The 17,892-nt window shown below is 58.3% G+C and overlaps 2 protein-coding genes across 2 annotated transcripts; both read left to right on the top strand.

Moving 5' to 3' along the window:
- Nucleotides 1-9,090: 9,090 nt before the first annotated feature.
- PEX11G (peroxisomal biogenesis factor 11 gamma) lies at nt 9,091-11,845 on the top strand. The gene is made up of 5 exons (XM_040086721.2): nt 9,091-9,156; nt 9,770-9,946; nt 10,024-10,202; nt 10,350-10,400; nt 10,815-11,845. Exons 1-5 carry the CDS (start codon nt 9,091-9,093, stop codon nt 11,041-11,043), a joined length of 702 nt encoding a protein of 233 aa, XP_039942655.1. The 3' UTR covers nt 11,044-11,845.
- A 1,716-nt stretch (nt 11,846-13,561) lies between these two features.
- On the top strand, nt 13,562-17,446 carry LOC120763419 (ectoderm-neural cortex protein 1-like). The gene is given in 4 exon segments (XM_040086706.1): nt 13,562-13,617; nt 14,254-15,447; nt 15,449-16,060; nt 16,978-17,446. Coding segments are annotated over 2 exon segments (1,770 nt in total). The 5' UTR covers nt 13,562-13,617; nt 14,254-14,268; the 3' UTR covers nt 16,040-16,060; nt 16,978-17,446.
- Nucleotides 17,447-17,892: the final 446 nt, after the last annotated feature.

The following is a 17,892-nucleotide window of genomic DNA, read 5'->3' as shown; positions in this document are numbered from 1 at the left end:
CAAATTTCCCCTCCACCCCCATCCTTGTCCCCCAAAACTCCTTTCTGGCTCACATCCTTGCTCCTCAAGCTCCCTCACCAGCTTCTATCCTTGCCCCCCAAAATCCCCGTCCTTGCCTCACAAAATTCCCATCCTTGCCCCGCAAAATCCCCATCTCTGCCCCTCAAACTCCCCCTGCAGCTCCAGTCCTGACATCCCACCCCATCTTCATCCAGAATCCCCATTCCCAGCCATGGGGGGCAAATTCCTCAGTCAAAGCCTCTCTCCTTCCAGTGCCACACATCGTCCCTCATCCTTCCCTTCCCAAGAGCCATTCCCAGGGCTCGGAACAGGCCACAACTGGATCTGTGCTCCTGACAGGGCCCTGCCAACTGGCGGTGATGTGTGGGACATCACTAAGTTCTGAGAAATCAAGAACTGGCTGGGGTTCAGCTTGTGCAACAGGCTGAGCAATCCTCTTCCCTGCGCTTGTTAACCGGGCCAGCGCCGGTTTTCCACCAGATCCTGCTGGGATCGGTGTCCCAGAGCCAGTGATAAATTCCACCTGCGTGGGCAGGAGCAGCACAGGGCCTTGCTCCATCTGCAGCATCCGCGGTGAAATTGTGGAAACCGGGAGCTGGGGATTCCCAGGGAGGACATCACCATCAGCAGCGCCCAGAGATGTTGTAAAAGGGGAGGAAAAAGGAATCCGTGCCCCCCAAAAGGGTTAATGCAACCTTAGAAACTTCCACTCCAGCGATGGTTGTCACGTTTGCCGAGCACCAGAGCCCTGCACCCCCGGCACGGGCGGGGGTAGAGACAGAACAGGCATTAAAAATGTTACTCAGCATTTGGCCGCCCAAGTTTTGGGGATTTTTGAGTTGCTCCCAGCCACGCCGGGCAGGACCTGCTGTGCTGAACTCGCCTGATCGCAGCCGCTTAAAAAACGAGCGGGGCTGAAGCCTGGCACTGCTTTAGCTGCTTCCAAGGCCGGGCTGGAGCTGTCTGTCTCCCTCCCCAGGGGAAGGGGACTGTGGTTTGTTTTATATGCGCGACCATTTGCTGCCACGGGCAAACGTGAATCATAGCAAACGCCGCGGAGGGAGAGGGAAAGGAGGAAGGAAGGCACGTCACAGCGCGAGTTAAGCGGTGACACCGGCTCTGGGAAGGCGCCTGGTGTCCCTGCAGTGACATTAGAAGCGGGGAGGCTCTTGAGAGGGGCTGGAGCTTTGGCTGGGCCCCTCTCTTTGCTCGGCATCCTCCTCCTCCCGCCTGCCGGCACACACCCCTGGGCCGTGACTCAGCCCTCGCCCACGGGATGCGGATCCCTGCAAGCCGAACCTCCCTCCCGTGGCAGCGCACGCGATGCCCCCGGCTGTCCCTTCCACGTGGGGAGGGAGGGCATCTCCTCTGGGACCCCTCTGGGACCCTTCTGGGACCCCCGCACCCCGAGAGGGTCTCTCCCCTCTCCCCTCTCCCCTCTCCCGGGATCGCCGGGTGCGGGGCTGCGGGAGCACAGCCAAGGGTTTTCCTTCCAGGAGCGCTGCCGGTGCCCAAGGCAAGCCCAGCCAGGCCGGGCACAGCGCTCGGGGCAAGGTCTCCAACTCTCCAGCCCCATCTAGAGCCTGGCCGGGCTGGAGCCGCTCCCTGCCCGGCCCGCGGGGGCTGCACCTTCCCCGAGCCGCTGCTGGCACCTGCTGGCTTCTCCCCACCGAGCCCGGAGCGACACGAGGGGCCCTGGAGAGAAGGGAAAGCAGCAGGTGAAGAGGTGAGGCAGCTGCCCAGCGTGGGGGTGAGGTGCCAGCAGAGCCTGGCACAAGCGCAGGCTCCCAGGCTGAGGATGCAGCTCCATCCCTGCCAGATTTGGGACCGCCGCGTACGGACAAGGATTCAGGGGCTGATTGAGGGGCACCCCGCAGAGGAAGGAGAACCCTGATGCCATTACTGGGTGTCTCCACAAAAATAAAATGGCTTCTGGTAATGTTTGCCTCTCACCAGGGCAGGAACTGCACCTTTGGGAAGTGCTGCAGGATCCTGGGACAGAAAAGATCACCGCACAACAATTATTTTATTTCTTAGGGCACGCTCCCATCACCTCACGGAGACGAGTCCAGGGCTTTCCTTTGCCCATTAATCCCCTGTCTTTTCCTCTCTCAGATGATTACACAACACACGTTTAAAGGCCCTGCCTGAACATCCTCCTTGCACACTTTCTTCTTGTCTCTCAGCGCAGCAGCCCGGTGCCAGCGCTCACCACCCTGCCAGGAAACTGCAGATAAACTCAGCTGAGGGGAGAGCAGAAGGGAGGGCGCTTATCTGTGCCCGGCTCCCCTCCTCTGCACTGCCTTGTTACCATGACAAAACCTGCATTTTTTAACCACCACGCAGACACAGCTGATCTCGTGGAGAAGCAACAAGAAAGGAGCAGTCACAGGGACTGCCTGTCGGATGGTGGCACGTTTCTCACCAGCTGACATCGGGAAGGGCCTCACGCTGCTGCTGGGGACAGGACAGGGGACAGCAGGATGCAAAGGAAGTTATTTTGGCTGCAGGACAGCCCCTCTCTGCCGTTCACTGCCTTAAAACGTCCTGGTGATCACACGTGTCCCTCTCACACGGCAGAAAAGGAATCTGTGGATGGGCAGAGGCAGTAAACTCCCCGAGTCCTGGTGAGGCTCTGTGCCCCCCTGGCAGTGCAGCTCAGCGCTCCCTGTGCAGGGAGAGAGGACCCGGAGCCAGCAGCTCCGAGCTCTGGGTGTGCAGGGTGCCCGTGAGGCCGAGCAGCTCCTGCAATTCCGCAGCCCTTGGCCAAGTGCCCTTCCCCAGGCGGCTCCAGGGGCTCCCATCATCGCACACAAAGGCAGCAGCACAACCCAAACGTGCCGGCAGCAGCCTGTGGGACATTCCCTGCAGGGATAATGGGGGATAAAACTCACCCTGTCACCTCAGAGCTAACGAGGACCAAGCACTGCAAAACCAAGTGCTCAGGACCTTCGCTGCTGGTCTCCAGGGCAAGGGCTTAATTGTAATTTGGGCACTTTGTAGAGGTGCAGCTGCCAAGGGGACATCCTTAAGCACAGCACGGAAGAGCTGCTGCCAAAAGATGGAAAACTCCAGAGCAGTGCTGGTGTTTGGAGCAGATGGCAGGGCACAGTCATCCAGAAAGAGAGAAAATCACCTTCCCAGTGCAGTCCTGAGACAGGAACACCTCCAGGAAGCCAACTCAGGTCCTCTTTCCATCCCTCCAGTTTATTCCTGCAACACCTACACTTGCCAGATAGGGCTGGCACCACTCTGGGTTGCACTTGGCCGCTGACACGGTGAAATGCCCTCAGCATAAATCCTACAGCCGTCTCCAGGGCTGGGCAAGCAGGCCACAGGCCACGAGAAACAGGGAAAGGGGCAGGAGAAGCAGCAGAGGAACGGCTGTGACAGTGTTATTGGAGGGGAGGATAAAAGACACGAATGTTCCCAAGAAAAGCCAGAGTTAATGAGCAGATGGACAGTTGAGACATCCCATATCCCTCGGCTCTGGATCGTTTCATGCCAAGCACACAAAGAATGGCTTGTGGCACGCAAGTGGCTCGTCCTCTTGCAGCAGATGTGAGCAACATGCCAGCCGGGCACGCGGTCCCGGCGTCAGGGACCCGAAAACAAACACTGGCTGAAGCACTGAGTGCTCTTTCCACACTTGTGAACAGACACTCGTGTTTGCTCTTCCCTGTGCAAACACAACAAAAGCCACAAATCTCTGGTGCTCCCCAGCCCTGGCTTTGCCAGCAGCCTCCTGGAAACCAGCAGCAGGGAGAGAGACCCTCGGCGCAGGTGAGAGGAGGGGCAAACAGCCCCGAGTGCGTTGGCAACACCCGCAAGGGCAGAGGCTCCTCTGAGGGGACACCTGCAGCCTGAGGGGGTCCCAACCCAACCCCCTGGCACACAGACCCACCTGGGAGGGTCCCAACCCTGCACCCTGGCACACAGACCCATCCAAGGGGGTTCCAGCCCCCTGTCCTGGCACACTAACCCACCTGGGAGGGTCCCAACCCCGCACCCTGGCACACAGACCCATCCAAGGGTGTTCCAATCCCACACCCTGGCACACAGACCCACCTGGGAGGGTTCCAACCTCACAATCTGGTGCTGCACAGACCCATCCAAGGGTGTTCCAATCCCACAGCCTGGCACACAGACCCATCCAAGGGTGTTCCAATCCCACAGCCTGGCACACAGACCCATCCAAGGGGGTCCAAAACCACACCCTGGCACACAGACTCATTCAAGACCCACCCAAAGAGGTTCCAACCCCCTGCTTTGGCACACGGACCCACCTGGGAGGATCCCAGCCCCACACCCTGGCACACAGACTCATTCAAGAATGTTCCAATCCCACAGCCTGGCACACAGATCCATCCAAGGGCGTTCCAATCCCACAGCCTGGCACACAGACCCATCCAAAGGTGTTCTAACCCCCTGCCCTGGCACACAGACCCACCCAAGGGTGTTCTAACCCCCTGCCCTGGCACACAGACCCACCCAGGGGGGTCCAAAAGCATGCCCTGGCACACAGACCCATCCAAGGGGGTTCCAATCCCATGCCCTGGCACACAGACCCACCCAAGGGTGTTCCAATCTCATGCCCTGGCACACAGACCCATCCAAGGGTGTTCCAATCCCAACACCCTGGCACAGAGACCCATCCAAGGGTGTTCTAACCCCCTGCCCTGGCACACAGACCCACCCAGGGGGTTCCAAAAGCACATGGCTTGGCAGAGACCCACCCGGTGGGGTCCCAGCCCCCCGCCCTGGCGCAGACGCCCCCGCCGTGCCGTGGCCTTACCGGGGATGAGCTGGCGGCGGCGGTACAGGAAGGTCTGGCAGGCCGAGTAGTCCCGGTAGACGACGTTGAGGCCGACGCTGCGGCTCTCCAGCCAGTGCACGGCGGCCATGCCCCGGGCGCACACCTCCAGCGCCCGCACCCGCAGCGGCCCGCGCAGCTCCAGCTGCACCCGGCCGTGCAGCAGCTCCCCGCCGCCACGCGCCGGGCCGTCCTCCAGCCTCACCGCCAGCCGCCGCACGCGCCCCGGGGGCCGCATGGCCGCTGCCCACGCCGCCCTCGAGGCTCCGGGAGGCTGCTGCCTGCCTGGAGCTTTCCAGAGAAAGGAGGGAGAGCAAAGGCGACGCTAAAATGCGGGAATTTATCCCCGGCTCGTGGCTGGCCCCACCCTGCGGGCCTTCCCGGGGCTTGGACGGAGCCCCCGTCTCGCAGCGACGCTTTAGCGTCGGCCTCGTGCACGCGAGTGAGGCCGGCGACGCGGCCGGGCCGGGGCCGCGGTGAGGAGGGACGCGTTTTTAAACCGACCGAGGGGAAAAAAAAAAACAAAAAAACCCAAAAAAAACAACGTGGCTTCGTCTTATCTCTGAGTCACAGACACCGGCGACGTGACACCGGGACGTGCCGGTGGCTGCGCGGGCAGGGAGGGGTGTCACCCACCGCCGGCCGTGCTGGCGCGTTTCACACAGAGGGGCAGCCAGAGAAAGCCAAACTGCCTCGGTTCGGGCATTCCCAGGAGTTTGGAAAGCAGAGGCCCTCGCTCCAAAAGGCAGCTTTGCTTTCCGTGTTTAAAGTTGCACAAAAATCCACATGAAAAAGAAAATGAATAATCACAGGGAGTCCCTGCAGTTCTCCCAGGCAGCTGGTGCCTCCGAGGGTGATTCCAGCGCTTATCCCCGTGGCTGTTCCTGCAGCACAGGCGGCAATGCCACCTCAGGGTCACATCGAAGTAATGGGGCACACCTGGAGCAGATGCAAGTCCACGTTACTCCACCAAATGATGCAACTGAGGTGTTTGACTGGAGGCGTTTAACAACGTGCTGGCGTGAGGGACTGATGTGAGTGCCTGTGTGCACTTGGAAGATGTGGGTGCACGACTTCTTTGAAGCACGTGTGGAGCAGAGACTGCCCCATCCCTGAAAAATAGTCAAATCCATAAAGGAAAGTTCAGGGCTCGTGGGCCCAGGCGCTGCTCACACACAGACCGAAGCAGCTGTGAAACTTCACCAGCCCCGTGCTCAAAGGGTCCCGAGGAATTCAATCAGTGTGCGTGAAAAGGCTGAGAAGAGCTGGTGAAGTGGCAGCTGTGCCACCCTGCTCGCTCAGCCCCCGAGGGACGGGGCTGACCTGCCCCCACTGATCCCTCTGGAACACGCCTAGATCCCAAACAGAGTTAGTGCAAGCTCAGCAGTCGGGAAGCCCATGTGAGTGACCAACTCGACAAAAACACGGGGCTCACCTCTAGGAAAACAGCCCACTCATCACGAGCTGGGCAGAGCTGCCTCGCTGTCCTACTGTTCACTGACCTTTGGCTGCAGGCCTTGACACCAAAATCCAAACAGATAATAAGGGAATATTCCATCCCCCACCCAGCCCTGCTGGTGCCCCTCGCTCTGTTTGATCTCCTGCTTCTCCTCCGTGCTTCCCTCTGCCTGTTCCACCCCGGGGCCTGCCCAGAGGCGCTCCGTGGGTCCTGCAGTGCTGAGGGATGTGTCACCCACGCCTTTGGGCTAATCTCCTAGTGTTTATTCTTGCTGTCACAACACCTCCTTGTGTCCTCATTCAATCTGAGAAATAGATGTTCGCTGTGACAGCAGGCAGACGGGCCAAGAGCAGAGCACAAGGAGGGCTCTGAGATCCCACGCCGTGTAGGCAGCTCGGAGTGCGTCAGCAGTCGCTGGAGAAGGGAGGACATCACCTTCCTCTGGGGACAGGGCCCTGCCAGGGCACCTACGGGGACACAGCTCACTTGGGAGTTTGCATTTTGGATTTTCAGCTTCTGGGCTTGGGTGTGAACTCGTGTCTCTGCTCAGCCCTGCAGAGGTTCCGTGCCCTCCTGGGCAGTCCCTGGGGTGAGCATTTCATCTGAGGAGACAAAAGAGCTTTCAGCTCACGGGGATGGGGCTAGAAAGGGGCAGGTGGCACCACTGAACCTGGCAGCCCCAAGATGTGAGCCCTGTGTTGTTACTAAAGGCTCGCCCCACCGGGCAGCTGCAGCATCCTCTGTCTCTGGTGCCTGGCTCAGCTTTCTCTGCTGGTGCTGCAGAGATGTTTACCCTGGCTGGGCAGCTCGAGCCATGACAATTTCCCTCCTCTGATCCTCTGTGGGGTCTTCAGTCACTTTCTGCCTCTCTCCAACGTTCCCTGGCTTAGGGATTTGGTTGCCTGTCCTTCCTCTCCCTTCAAAATACTTCTCATCTCCAACTCTGCTCCCACCTGAGGCTGGTGCAGACAGGGTTTGGTGCTCACTGGTCCATCTCAAGTAGCTCAGGAGCACTCCCCAAGGTGAGGTAAGGGGAGGCTGGAGCTTTGCTGGGTTTAAACCCACCTCCCCCGTGGTTAATCCAAGCCTGTTCAGGCTGGACCTGCTCTAGCACATCTTTGGGGAGCCCCTCTGCTGCCTGTGTGGCACCAGCATGGCTGGCGTGGTTCTGACAGAACTTTCATCTGCTGACAGATAATAAAAATAAAAATTAAATTCGAGGCAGTAAATTAGGAGGCAGCAGCAGGAAAGCTGTGCAGTGTGCATCCCTGTGTGCATTTCCCCTGAAGACAGGAAAAGGCCGACTCTGCCGTCAGCACTTTGCTCAAAACCTTCGCCCAAACAGAAACAACTCTCAGGATGAGGAGGCACATGAAGAAATTCACGTGGCAGTTACGGGAATATCACACCAGATGGCAGTTATGGAGCCGCTCCAGAAGTTGAGGGCCAAGGAAAAGACCAATTCAGCTGTGATCTGTTCCACATTTAGTAAATCAAATGGCTTAAACGCAGATCCATGGCATGAAGGGACGGCTCTCTTAACTGCTGGAGAAACAGGAGACAACGTCAGAGGAGGATTTTATTAATGCCTTCCATGACCAGCTCTAACCACATCCCTTCCTGAGGTTGCATAAGAACAGCTTTTGATCAGAATCCTTTCCTGCTTCCCAAAAATAAATGTAAAGCAACTTTTAAAAACAAAAGTAGCGATGGAGAAAGATCAAGACATTGGTTCATGTCCCAGAACTCATTCATTTTATTCATTTTACATAGTGAAGTTGCCAAGGGATTGACACCAGATTGCAGTGAGGTGAGTCACAAGACTGTGGAACAAGGATGTGGTGCATCAGGTGGGAGAACTGCAGCATCCGAGGATACAGCAAGTGTAGAACAGAGTCACTGAATATCCCAAATGGGAAGGGACCCACAAGGATCACAAGTCCAGCTCCCAGACTGGAGAGGCTGCATAGCAAAAGCTTGGCTGGGAGTGCCTCTGCTTGATGCTATGAACCTGTTCCATGAAATCAGATTGATTTACTCAAAGGATGATTTACTCAAAAGCTTGATTTACTCAAAAGGTTCTTCCCCCCGAGGGTGCTGGGCACTGCCCAGGCTCCCCAGGGAATGGTCCCAGCTGCCAGAGCTGCAGGAGCGTTTGGACACCGCTCTCAGAGCTGCTCAGGGTGGGATTGTTGGGGTGTCTGTGCAGGGACAGGGGCTGGAATGATGATCCTGTGGGATCCAGCTCAGGATATTCTGGGATTCTGTGATGCTCAGCTGTGAAAAGAGAAAGCAAACTGTCCAAGTAGCTCTTACAGCTTTAACTAACAGCAGTGTGAGTGTGATTCTGCTCAGCCACTGGACCCACTGGAGCCTGGGAGGAGGTGGGTGGGATCCATGTGCAGTATGGAAGGTGTAGGAGGATGGAGAGAGCCCCATTTCTGTCTCCACACAGAATGTTCCCCTCCCATCACCCAGCCGGGAGCTGGGAGCTCTCTAAAGGTGGGACAGGGGAAGATGTCCCCATGTCCCAGGCAATGACGGGGATGTGGAGATCTGTAAGCATGTGAACACAGGACCGTCGGGACACGACGGGGACCAAGGGGCCTCTTAAACTTGTATTTCCTAGATTTCTTTGAATCCACCCCGGGCCCGGTTCCATTCCCGTCCCGTCTCCATCCCCGGGCAGGTCCCGGCCGGGCCGGGATCAGCTAGGCCGCGTTGCCATGGCGACGGCTCCGCCGCCTTCCCGGCGTGCCCCGCGTCCGCACGTGACTTCACACCCGGAAGTGTTGCCATGGCGGCGGGCGCGCTCTGGGGGCTCATGGCCGCGCTGGAGACGCACCGGGGCCGCGACCGGGCGGTGAGTGAGGGGTGTGAGCCCTCCGGTACGGGGCAGTGGGTGACAGAAGGGGGATCTGAGCCCTCCGGTACCGGGCAGTGGGTGACAGAAGGGGGATCTGAGCCCTCCGGTACCGGGCGGTGAGTGACAGGAGGGGCATTTGAGCCCTCCGGTACCAGGCGGTGGGTGACAGGAGGGGGATCTGAGCCATCCGGTACCGGGCGGTGAGTGACAGGAGGGGGATCTGAGCCCTCCGGAACCGGGCGGTGAACGACGGGACCCGACTCTACTGTAGCAACCGACTCTTGAGGGGACGGAAGCACCTGAAGATTCCTAAGTGCTCCTTGGTGGAAAGGAACGACAAAAGGCAGAGAGTCCACAAACAATCCAGGTTTGGGGATGGAAATGGGTATGGGAGCCCCGGAGCACAGGACGATGGGATTCGGGTAACGGGAAGAGAAGCTGAAGAGGGAGAGGTGAATTAAAGAAAGGAGAAGAGAAAGAAAGATGAAAAGAGGGGGGTGAAAGAGAGGAGAAAGAGAGAAACAGAGATCAGCAGCCCTGGTTGCAGCATCCCCTTCCCTGGGCTCTGCCCCCGGCGGTTCCGGGGCTCTGAGCGGGCCGTGCCCCGCAGGTCCGGGCGCTGTCCTACGGCTGCCAGCTGGCGGGGGCAGCGCTGCCCGGGCCCGCGGGGCTGCCCGGGGGGCTCCTGGCCGCCTCTGCCCAGCTCAGCTCCTGCCGCACCGTCCTGCGCCTCTTCGACGACCTGGCCATGCTCCGGCACAGCTGCAGCTACGGGCTGGGCCCCAAGGTGAGCGCGGCTCCGGGGGTCCCCGGCAGCACCCCCCGGCCCCGCCGCGGCCGTGCCCCATGTGCCGCTCCCCGCAGGGCGAGGACGCGCTGGTGCGGGGGCTCTCGGTGCTCTGCAACGTGGCCAACCAGCTCTACTACCCCTGCGAGCACCTGGCGTGGGCGGCGGATGTCGGCATCGTCCGCGCCGGCTCGCAGCAGTGGTGGGCGCGGAGCACGGCGCTGTGGGGCTGTGCCCTGCTCCTGGACATCCTGCGGTACGGCCCGGGAGTGCGGGGAGGAGCCCGGGGCACCGCGTACAGCAGAGCTGTGGGAGGTGCTCTTCCTCACTGAAGCAGTTAGTGGAAGGGGAAAAACCCCCCTCCTGTTTGGTGCTGGAGGAGAAATGAGTCTGTTCTTTTCAGATCCCTGAGAATCTTGTACCAGTTAAGAAGAAAACTGAGCCAGCACAAGTGGTATGATTTCCCTGCGTGGCTGTAGAGCTGATCATGCAATCCCAGAATGGTTTGGGTTGGGAGGGCACCTCAAAGGCCATCCAGCAGGGACACCTCCCACTGTCCCAGGCTGCTCCCAGCCCTGTCCAGCCTGGCCTTGGGCACTGCCAGGGATCCAGGGGCACCCACAGCTGCTCTGGGCACCCTGTGCCAGGGCCTGCCCACCCTCACAGGGAACAATTCCTGCCCAATATCCCATCTAAATTTCACTTTTTCAATGAGAAGCCATTCCCCCTTGTCCTATCCCTCCATGCCCTTTTCCAAAGTCCCTCTCCATCTTTTCGTGTAACTCACCCGCATCTGTCAGTTCTCATCTGTAGCCATCACAGTCATTAGGCCATTCTGGACTGTCACTAATATCACCTTTTCTTCCAGCAGCACTTCTTCACCTCAGAGCCAGCAGAAGCTGAGAGCCCAGGTGAAGGCTGAAGTTCTGAGCATCCTCATGAGCACAGCAGATCTCTCCAATGCAATCCACTGGCTGCCTCCAGGGTTCCTCTGGGCAGGAAAGTTCCCTCCATGGTTAGTAGGACTCCTGGGGACCATCTCCTCCCTGATTGGAATCTACCAGGCATCAAGAGGAGAAAATTCTGAAGCTGCTTAAGCCATAACTGAGTTTCACAAGCTCAATTTTCACATGGTAAAAGTGCCTTTAGTGAGGCAGGGTGTATTTTAACTTTCCTGGGTTGATGATTGTCATTCCAGATATCCCATAATCGGGACTGGAATCCAGGTGCCTGTTGCAGAGGGGATTGTTTGCAGCTGACAGTTTTTATTACTCTTCATCAGAGAAATAATTCAGAAATAATGAATCCTCTGAAAATCAAGAATCTTCTACGATGGGTAAAACTGAGGGGGAAAGAGTTGCTTCCATCTGTCCCAAAAGATAAATGCAACCTCCCAGTGTTTTCTGCCACTTAAGAGAGCACAGTGGCCACGGTTCTGTCACAGAGAACTGGTAAAGGATGAATCCTGTGGGTTCACACTCTGGGCTCGGTGCTTGGTGCTCCATCTGAGCCAGGGATGGGACCCCTCTCCTGGGAGTTCTCCAGGAATTTTGGGGTTTAGGCTCAGAGCTGATGCCCAGAGCTCAGACAGGAGCGAGCAGGGGTGTTGTTTGTGACAGTTGTTTCCTTAGAGATGGGAGGGGCAGGAAATTGCCACTGGAAGCAGCGTGAACCTTCCTAGCCTGCCTTGCCCGTTTAAGGAGAAGCTGAGGCTCCAGCTGTGCCTTTGTGGAATGCCACCGGGTGGAGCTCTTCCACCAGGCTCCCGCAGCTGCCAACGGACCTATTTTATTAAAAAAAAAAAAAAAAAAGGCAGGAAATTTATTAATCACCTTTCAAAGGAGCAATCAAACCAATGCTGGGATTGGGTTTGCAGTTACAGTCTGGGCATTGCTAATAATAAACGACACAAATGCTTCAAAGGTGGCCTTGAGTGATCATTCCTCCTGATAACAGGGAGTTCTTTGTCTTTGGTTCTGGAAAGCTCCAAAGCATTAGTGCTGTGTGAGCTGCAGCTCCACACGTGTCACCAGCCTTCCTCCTGCTGAAATAATTCCCAGTCCCTGCCTGACTGCCGTGGAAATGCATCCTTTGAAAACATTTCTGCTTAGTCTGCGTGTCCCTGCCCCCAGCACGGCACACGCTGCACTTCCAGGAGGTTTGACCTTGGCTTGTGGTGTTGTCTTTGGCCTGGACACGGGGAACTGCGTGCAAAGAGCAGAGTGAGGCCTGGATACTCTTTATTCTTTGCCCTGTCCTTGGTGTTTATCTGGACCTTCACCCTGCAGAGTGTCCCTGAGAATGCCTTCCAGGCCGTGCTGGGATTTGCTGCCAGACTGACAGATTTTCGTACAACTCAGGGCTTACCTGGGGGAGACTCTTGTTTTTTCCATCCTTTTCTTAGTCCTGTGCCCAAACGGGGAGCACCTGAGTCCTTCTGCTTAGGGACAGCTCTGGCTCTTGCCTGGTCCTGTCACCCACTGTGGTGGCTCCTCCTGAATTTTAGTGTTTTTTAATAATAAATCAGATTTATTTTGTATTCTTAACCCCACTGAATCATTCCTCCAGGACTCACTGTCCTGCTCAGCACAGGACAAGATGTAGCTCTGCCAATTAAAAAAAAAAAAAAACAACAAACCAAGAAAACCCACATAACCTCTGATGCCAAATTAATAAACCTCTTCACCATGCATTAATTTTAACGTAGAGAAAGGACAGTGTGAACTGCTCTAAGTGCATTTGCTTCATCAGTTCCTCAATGAGTAACCTTAATTTGCAGCTGGTAAACCTGGAACGTGCAGAGATAAATCAAATTTGGGTAATTCAGTATTTCTGGAATTCGTATTTTTTTCTTGAGGTGGTTTTGATCCCTGCTGACACACAGTGACTAAACACCTGTGCTGGCTGCTGCTGCCTCTCCAGAGCAGCACTCGCTCATTTTTAGCACAAGACTCTGTGCAGGCAGATGAAATCCTCCCAAAACCTGGTGGTTTTCTTCTCTTTTCTGATGTGACCATCAGCCCAACTCGTCTCTTGCTCCTGAGAGAGGGTGATAGTTCCTTCCCTTGGCGATGAAAGCCCCCTGCCCTGGTGTTGGTGGTGCAGATGACGGGCCGGGCTCCACATCTCTGAGGTGGGCTCCATGCAGGAAAACATTTGCTGAGCGGGGCTGGTTCGTTCGGCCGCGACCTGCCTTTGTCAGCAGGCCGGGATCCAAAGGCCGCGGGCAGGCGCTGCTGATCCCAGCGCGGCTCTCCCGTTTATGGCCCTTTATGACGGGGGAGACTCCGTCCTCAAAGCTCCGCCGCGCTCGGGAGCCTCAGCTCCGCCTTCCCGGCCCCATAGCGCGGCTGGCCGGGCCCGGGCCGTGCGGCGATGTTCGGACAGGGGACACCGGGGGTCACCGGGGGGGTCACCGGGGGTCACCGCACACGTGGGGAGGGGACACGGCCACGCTGCCCGCGGGCAGGGCGGGGTCAGCGGGCGGCGCATGCGCACAGCCGGCCCCGCCTCCCATTCACAAAGAGCGAGTTCTGGGCGCCGCGGCCGCTGATTGGCTGCGAGCTGGGCGGAGGCGGGGCCGGAGTGGGGCGGCCACGCGGCGGCGGTGGCGGGGCGGCGGCAGAGCCGGAGCGGAGCGGGACCGGGCACCGAACCGGGTACGGAACCGGGTACGGGATCGGGTACAGGATAGCGGCGACCGCGCGGAACCGGGTACGGGATAGCGGGGACTGGGTACGGGACCAGGTACGAAATAGCGGCGACCGGGTACGGAACCGAGTACGGGATAGCGGGGACCGCGCGGAACCAGGTACGGGACCGGCTACGCGATGGGACCGTGTGGGACAACTGGAGCAGGTGTGGGACCGCGGGGCCGCGTGCAGAATATCTGAGTCAGGCGCGGGATAGCGGAACCGGGTGGGACACCGGGGTCCAGGACCTCTGACCTGGGTGTGGGACAGCGGAGCCGGGTGCGGGACCCCTGAGCTGGGTGCGGGACAGCGGAGCCGGGTGCGGGACCCCTGAGCTGGTGCGGGATCGCGGGGCGGGCTGGACGCGGGCATCACCGGGAGCGCACGTCGCCCCCTCCCCGGTACTAAGTGAGGCCCCGCGGAGCCGTGCGATGCACGGGTGTTTGGTCCGGGAGCTCCCGGTGCCCCGTTTCGGTCGGTGCTCCGCGGCTGCGGGACGGCCCCACCGCGCTCCCGCCACCGGCTCCTCTCCGCGGCCGCCGTCCCGCCGCAGCCCCGGCCGTGCCGGGCCCGGGACCGCGCTGCCCGTGCTGACTCGCCGGTTTTGCCTCGCAGAGCGGCCTCAGCACTATGTCCGTCAGCAGCCACGAGAACCGGAAATCCCGCTCGAGCTCCGGCTCCATGAACATCCACCTCTTCCACAAACCGGGCCACGCCGACAGCCTCCTCACCCAACTGAACCTGCTCCGCCAGCAAAACCTCTTCACCGACGTGGTGCTGCGGGCAGGGAACCGGAGCTTCCCGTGCCACCGCGCCGTCCTGGCCGCCTGCAGCCGCTACTTCAACGCCATGTTCAGCGGCGGCCTGAAGGAGAGCAGAGACGGCGAGGTCAACTTCCACGACTCGCTGCACCCCGAGGTGCTGGAGCTGCTGCTGGACTACGCTTACTCAGCCCGGGTGCTGATCAACGAGGAGAACGCGGAGTCCCTGCTGGAGGCCGGGGACATGCTGCAGTTCCAGGATATCCGGGATGCTTCGGCTGACTTTCTGGAGAAGAATCTCTACCCTGGGAATTGCCTGAACATGCTCCTGCTGTCCGATGCCCACTGCTGCGAGCGGCTGCTGGAGCTGTCCTGGAGGATGGCCTTGGCCAACTTCACCTCGCTCTGCAAGACCGAAGATTTCCTCCGGCTGCCCAAAGACAAGCTGTTGGAGCTGGTGGAGAGCGAGGAGCTGGAGGTAGAGGATGAGACGCTGGTCTATGAAGCCGTTATAGGCTGGATCCGCTATGATTTGCCCCGACGCCACGAAGTTCTGCCCGAGCTGCTGCGCTCCGTCCGCCTGGCCCTGCTGCCCGAGTCCTACCTGCGGAAGCAGGTGGCCTGTGAGAAGCTGGTGACCAGCCACAAGCTGGGGGAGGAGATCGTGGCCGACGCCGTGCGATGCAAAATGAAGATCCTGCAGAACGACGGCCTGGTGACGGGGTGCTGCGCCCGGCCCCGCAAGGTCAGCCAGGCCCTGCTGCTCCTCGGGGGCCAGACCTTCATGTGCGACAAGATTTACATGCTGGACCATAAAAGCAGCGAGATCATCCCTCGTGCCGACATCCCCAGCCCCCGCAAGGAGTGCAGTGCCTGCGCCATCGGCTGCAAGGTCTACATCACTGGCGGCAAGGGCTCGGAGAACGGCGCTTCCAGGGACGTCTGGGTGTACGACACCCTCCACGACGAGTGGGCCAAAGCTGCTCCCATGCTGGTGGCGCGGTTTGGCCACGGCTCCGCCGAGCTGGACCACTGCCTGTACGTGGTGGGGGGGTCACACGGCCATGAGCGGCGCCTTCCCGGCCTCCCCCTCCGTGTCCCTCAAGCAAGTGGAGCACTACGACCCTCAGCTGGACAAGTGGTCGCTGGTGGCTCCTCTCCGGGAAGGCGTGAGCAACGCGGCCGTGGTGGGAGCCAAGATGAAGCTGTTCGTTTTCGGGGGCACCAGCGCCAACCAGAACAAGCTGCCCAAGGTGCAGTGCTTCGACCCCTGCCAGAACCGCTGGACGGTGCCCGCCAGCTGCCCCCAGCCCTGGCGCTACACGGCCGCCGCCGTGGTGGGCAGCCACGTCATCGTCATCGGCGGGGACACGGAGTTCTCCGCCAGCTCCGCTTACCGCTTCCACAGCGACACCTTCCAGTGGTCCAAGTTTGGGGATGTCACGGCCAAGTGCATCAGCTGCCGCGCTGTCACCTCGGGTAACAGGCTCTACGTGGTGGGGGGCTACTGCGGGGCGCAGCGCTGCAAAACCCTGGACTGCTACGACCCCTCGTCCGACACCTGGAGCAGCGTCACCACGGTGCCCTACTCCCTCATCCCCACCGCCTTCGTCAGCACCTGGAAGTACCTGTCTGCCTGAGCGTGGCGAGGCACCTGGAAGGTAAATAAATAGTTGTGGGTCAACCAGAGCTCCTCTGTATCAGGTTAAAACCTGAGGGGCAGATGCACGCGGCTCTGGACTGGAGTTGTCCTAGAGAACGGCCTTGTGTGAACGTCAGCTCCAGAACTTCCTGGCTGGTAGTGTGGGATCTAAAACCCCTGCAGGAGAGAGAAGGTCTCTCTAGGTGCTGAAACGCTGCAGGGAAAAGATGGGTATAAATAAAAAGACTCTTAACCTGGCATCTCGGCCTGTGCAAAGATTTTGGGGAATGCTGTGTGCGAGGATTGGGTGTCGTCCCTGGAGGCTGGAGGAGTCGATGTTTTTGCAGGCAGGCTGTCTGCAGGAGCTGGGACAGACCCCGTGGTGCCACTGGGTCCAGCTGCTGCTTTTAGCACAGCCTCCTCCTCCTGGTGCCACGCTTAATCTGCCAGTGGCACCCAAATGTCTTGTGGGACGCCAGGGCTGTGAGCTGGTGCCAGAACAAGATTATAGCTGGGATTTAGTCCCAGAATGGTGGGTAATTGCATTTATAAGACAAGCCTTGTCTATGTATAAACACAGGGTTTCTCTGCTTCTAATTATTCCCTGGTGTCCCTTTCATGCCATTACTTTTCTGCTACACAGAGATTGACTTTCAACATTTGCAACTGGAATTAAACCTTTCTAAAGGCTCTTGGCAGAAACGATGCCAGTGAATCACAGACCCTGCAGGGTTTTTTCCTTTTCTGCTTGCAGGAGTCGTGCTGTCTAAATAAAATTACTTACTGTAATAAAACATCCAGTGACACCTTTAGAAAATTCCTGGCTGTAGAGGGAAATCAGCAGACATTGCTGGGATTTCTCTGGGATTTGAGGGCTGAGGAGTGGGGTTGGGGTTGCTGTGCCCTGGTCTCACAATACTCTGCTCTGCACCACAGGCTTCTCACCTGATTTTGCCAAGTGCCTCGCTTGACTGAGGATCCAGATGGAACACGCAGGCAGCAGGAGCACCTCCTCCCACCTGGCAAGTCTGTGAGCTGGGTTCCAGCAGGGAGCCCATCGGCACCAGCAGAGCTCAAGGCAACTCGGTTTTGGCTTTGAATTGCTTCTGCAAATCCATCCCCTTGGTCAGGCCAGGGAGGGGACAGGCATGGAGGGACCTCCTTGGGCTGACAGCTTGTGCTGTCCCTTGAGACAGCAAAAGGTTTCCAAGTCTTCGTCTAACTTGTGCGATCTCAGAGGAATTATTTTGGTTTCAGTGATACTAGAAAGGAGAAAGGACTCTCCTGACCAGCTGCAGGACTGCACTGCTGGGATTCACAGCACCCAAGCTGTAGCCTGGAATGTCAGAACACGTGACAGGACTTTGCCCATGGGCTGGTTCTGTACATTTCTTTCTTTTTTATACAACAGTTTTGTGTGTTTATTACTCAGCCTGGAGCTGCTTCAATAAATCTGAATAAAATCCACTGTGTCCTTTGCCTGTTCTGTGTGCTTGAGGTGCAGGTTTTCCCAGTAGAACAGTGAGGAGCATTCCCTGCTGCAGTCCAAATCAAGGGCTCAGATCTTCCTGTATCTTTGTAACTTGGGACTGAGGAAAGGTCACATCTCACACTGCCTTCTGTCTTTGAAGGAGACACAAATCTCTTCAAAACTTCAAAGATTAAGGTATTCTCTGCCCTTTCCTGGTCACTCTCTGCAGAATGGGGTTTCCTCTCTATCCAAAAGAATGGGAGAAGGTGCTGCCCCTTCTGTCCCCAGGGGCTGTGTGCTCCAAGCCCTGTTCCAGGTGAGGGGAGGCAGTTCCTGGGAAAGAAAAGGTGAGACAGGAACCAGCATGGTCAGAGGAAACA

This window comes from Hirundo rustica, chromosome 26, assembly GCF_015227805.2.
Source record: "Hirundo rustica isolate bHirRus1 chromosome 26, bHirRus1.pri.v3, whole genome shotgun sequence".
Taxonomy (NCBI): Eukaryota; Metazoa; Chordata; class Aves; order Passeriformes; family Hirundinidae; genus Hirundo; species Hirundo rustica.
This window is presented reverse-complemented; position numbering and strand designations above follow the sequence as displayed.

What these genes read in the sequence shown, in the direction of transcription:
- PEX11G (XM_040086721.2), top strand. Translation starts at nt 9,091, where the DNA reads ATGGCGGCGGGCGCGCTCTGGGGGCTCATGGCCGCGCTGGAGACGCAC. An exon ending in ACCGGGGCCGCGACCGGGCG is followed by an intron (nt 9,157 to 9,769) that starts GTGAGTGAGGGG and finishes CGTGCCCCGCAG; the next exon opens with GTCCGGGCGCTGTCCTACGG. An exon ending in CTGCTCCTGGACATCCTGCG is followed by an intron (nt 10,203 to 10,349) that starts GTACGGCCCGGG and finishes TGTTCTTTTCAG; the next exon opens with ATCCCTGAGAATCTTGTACC.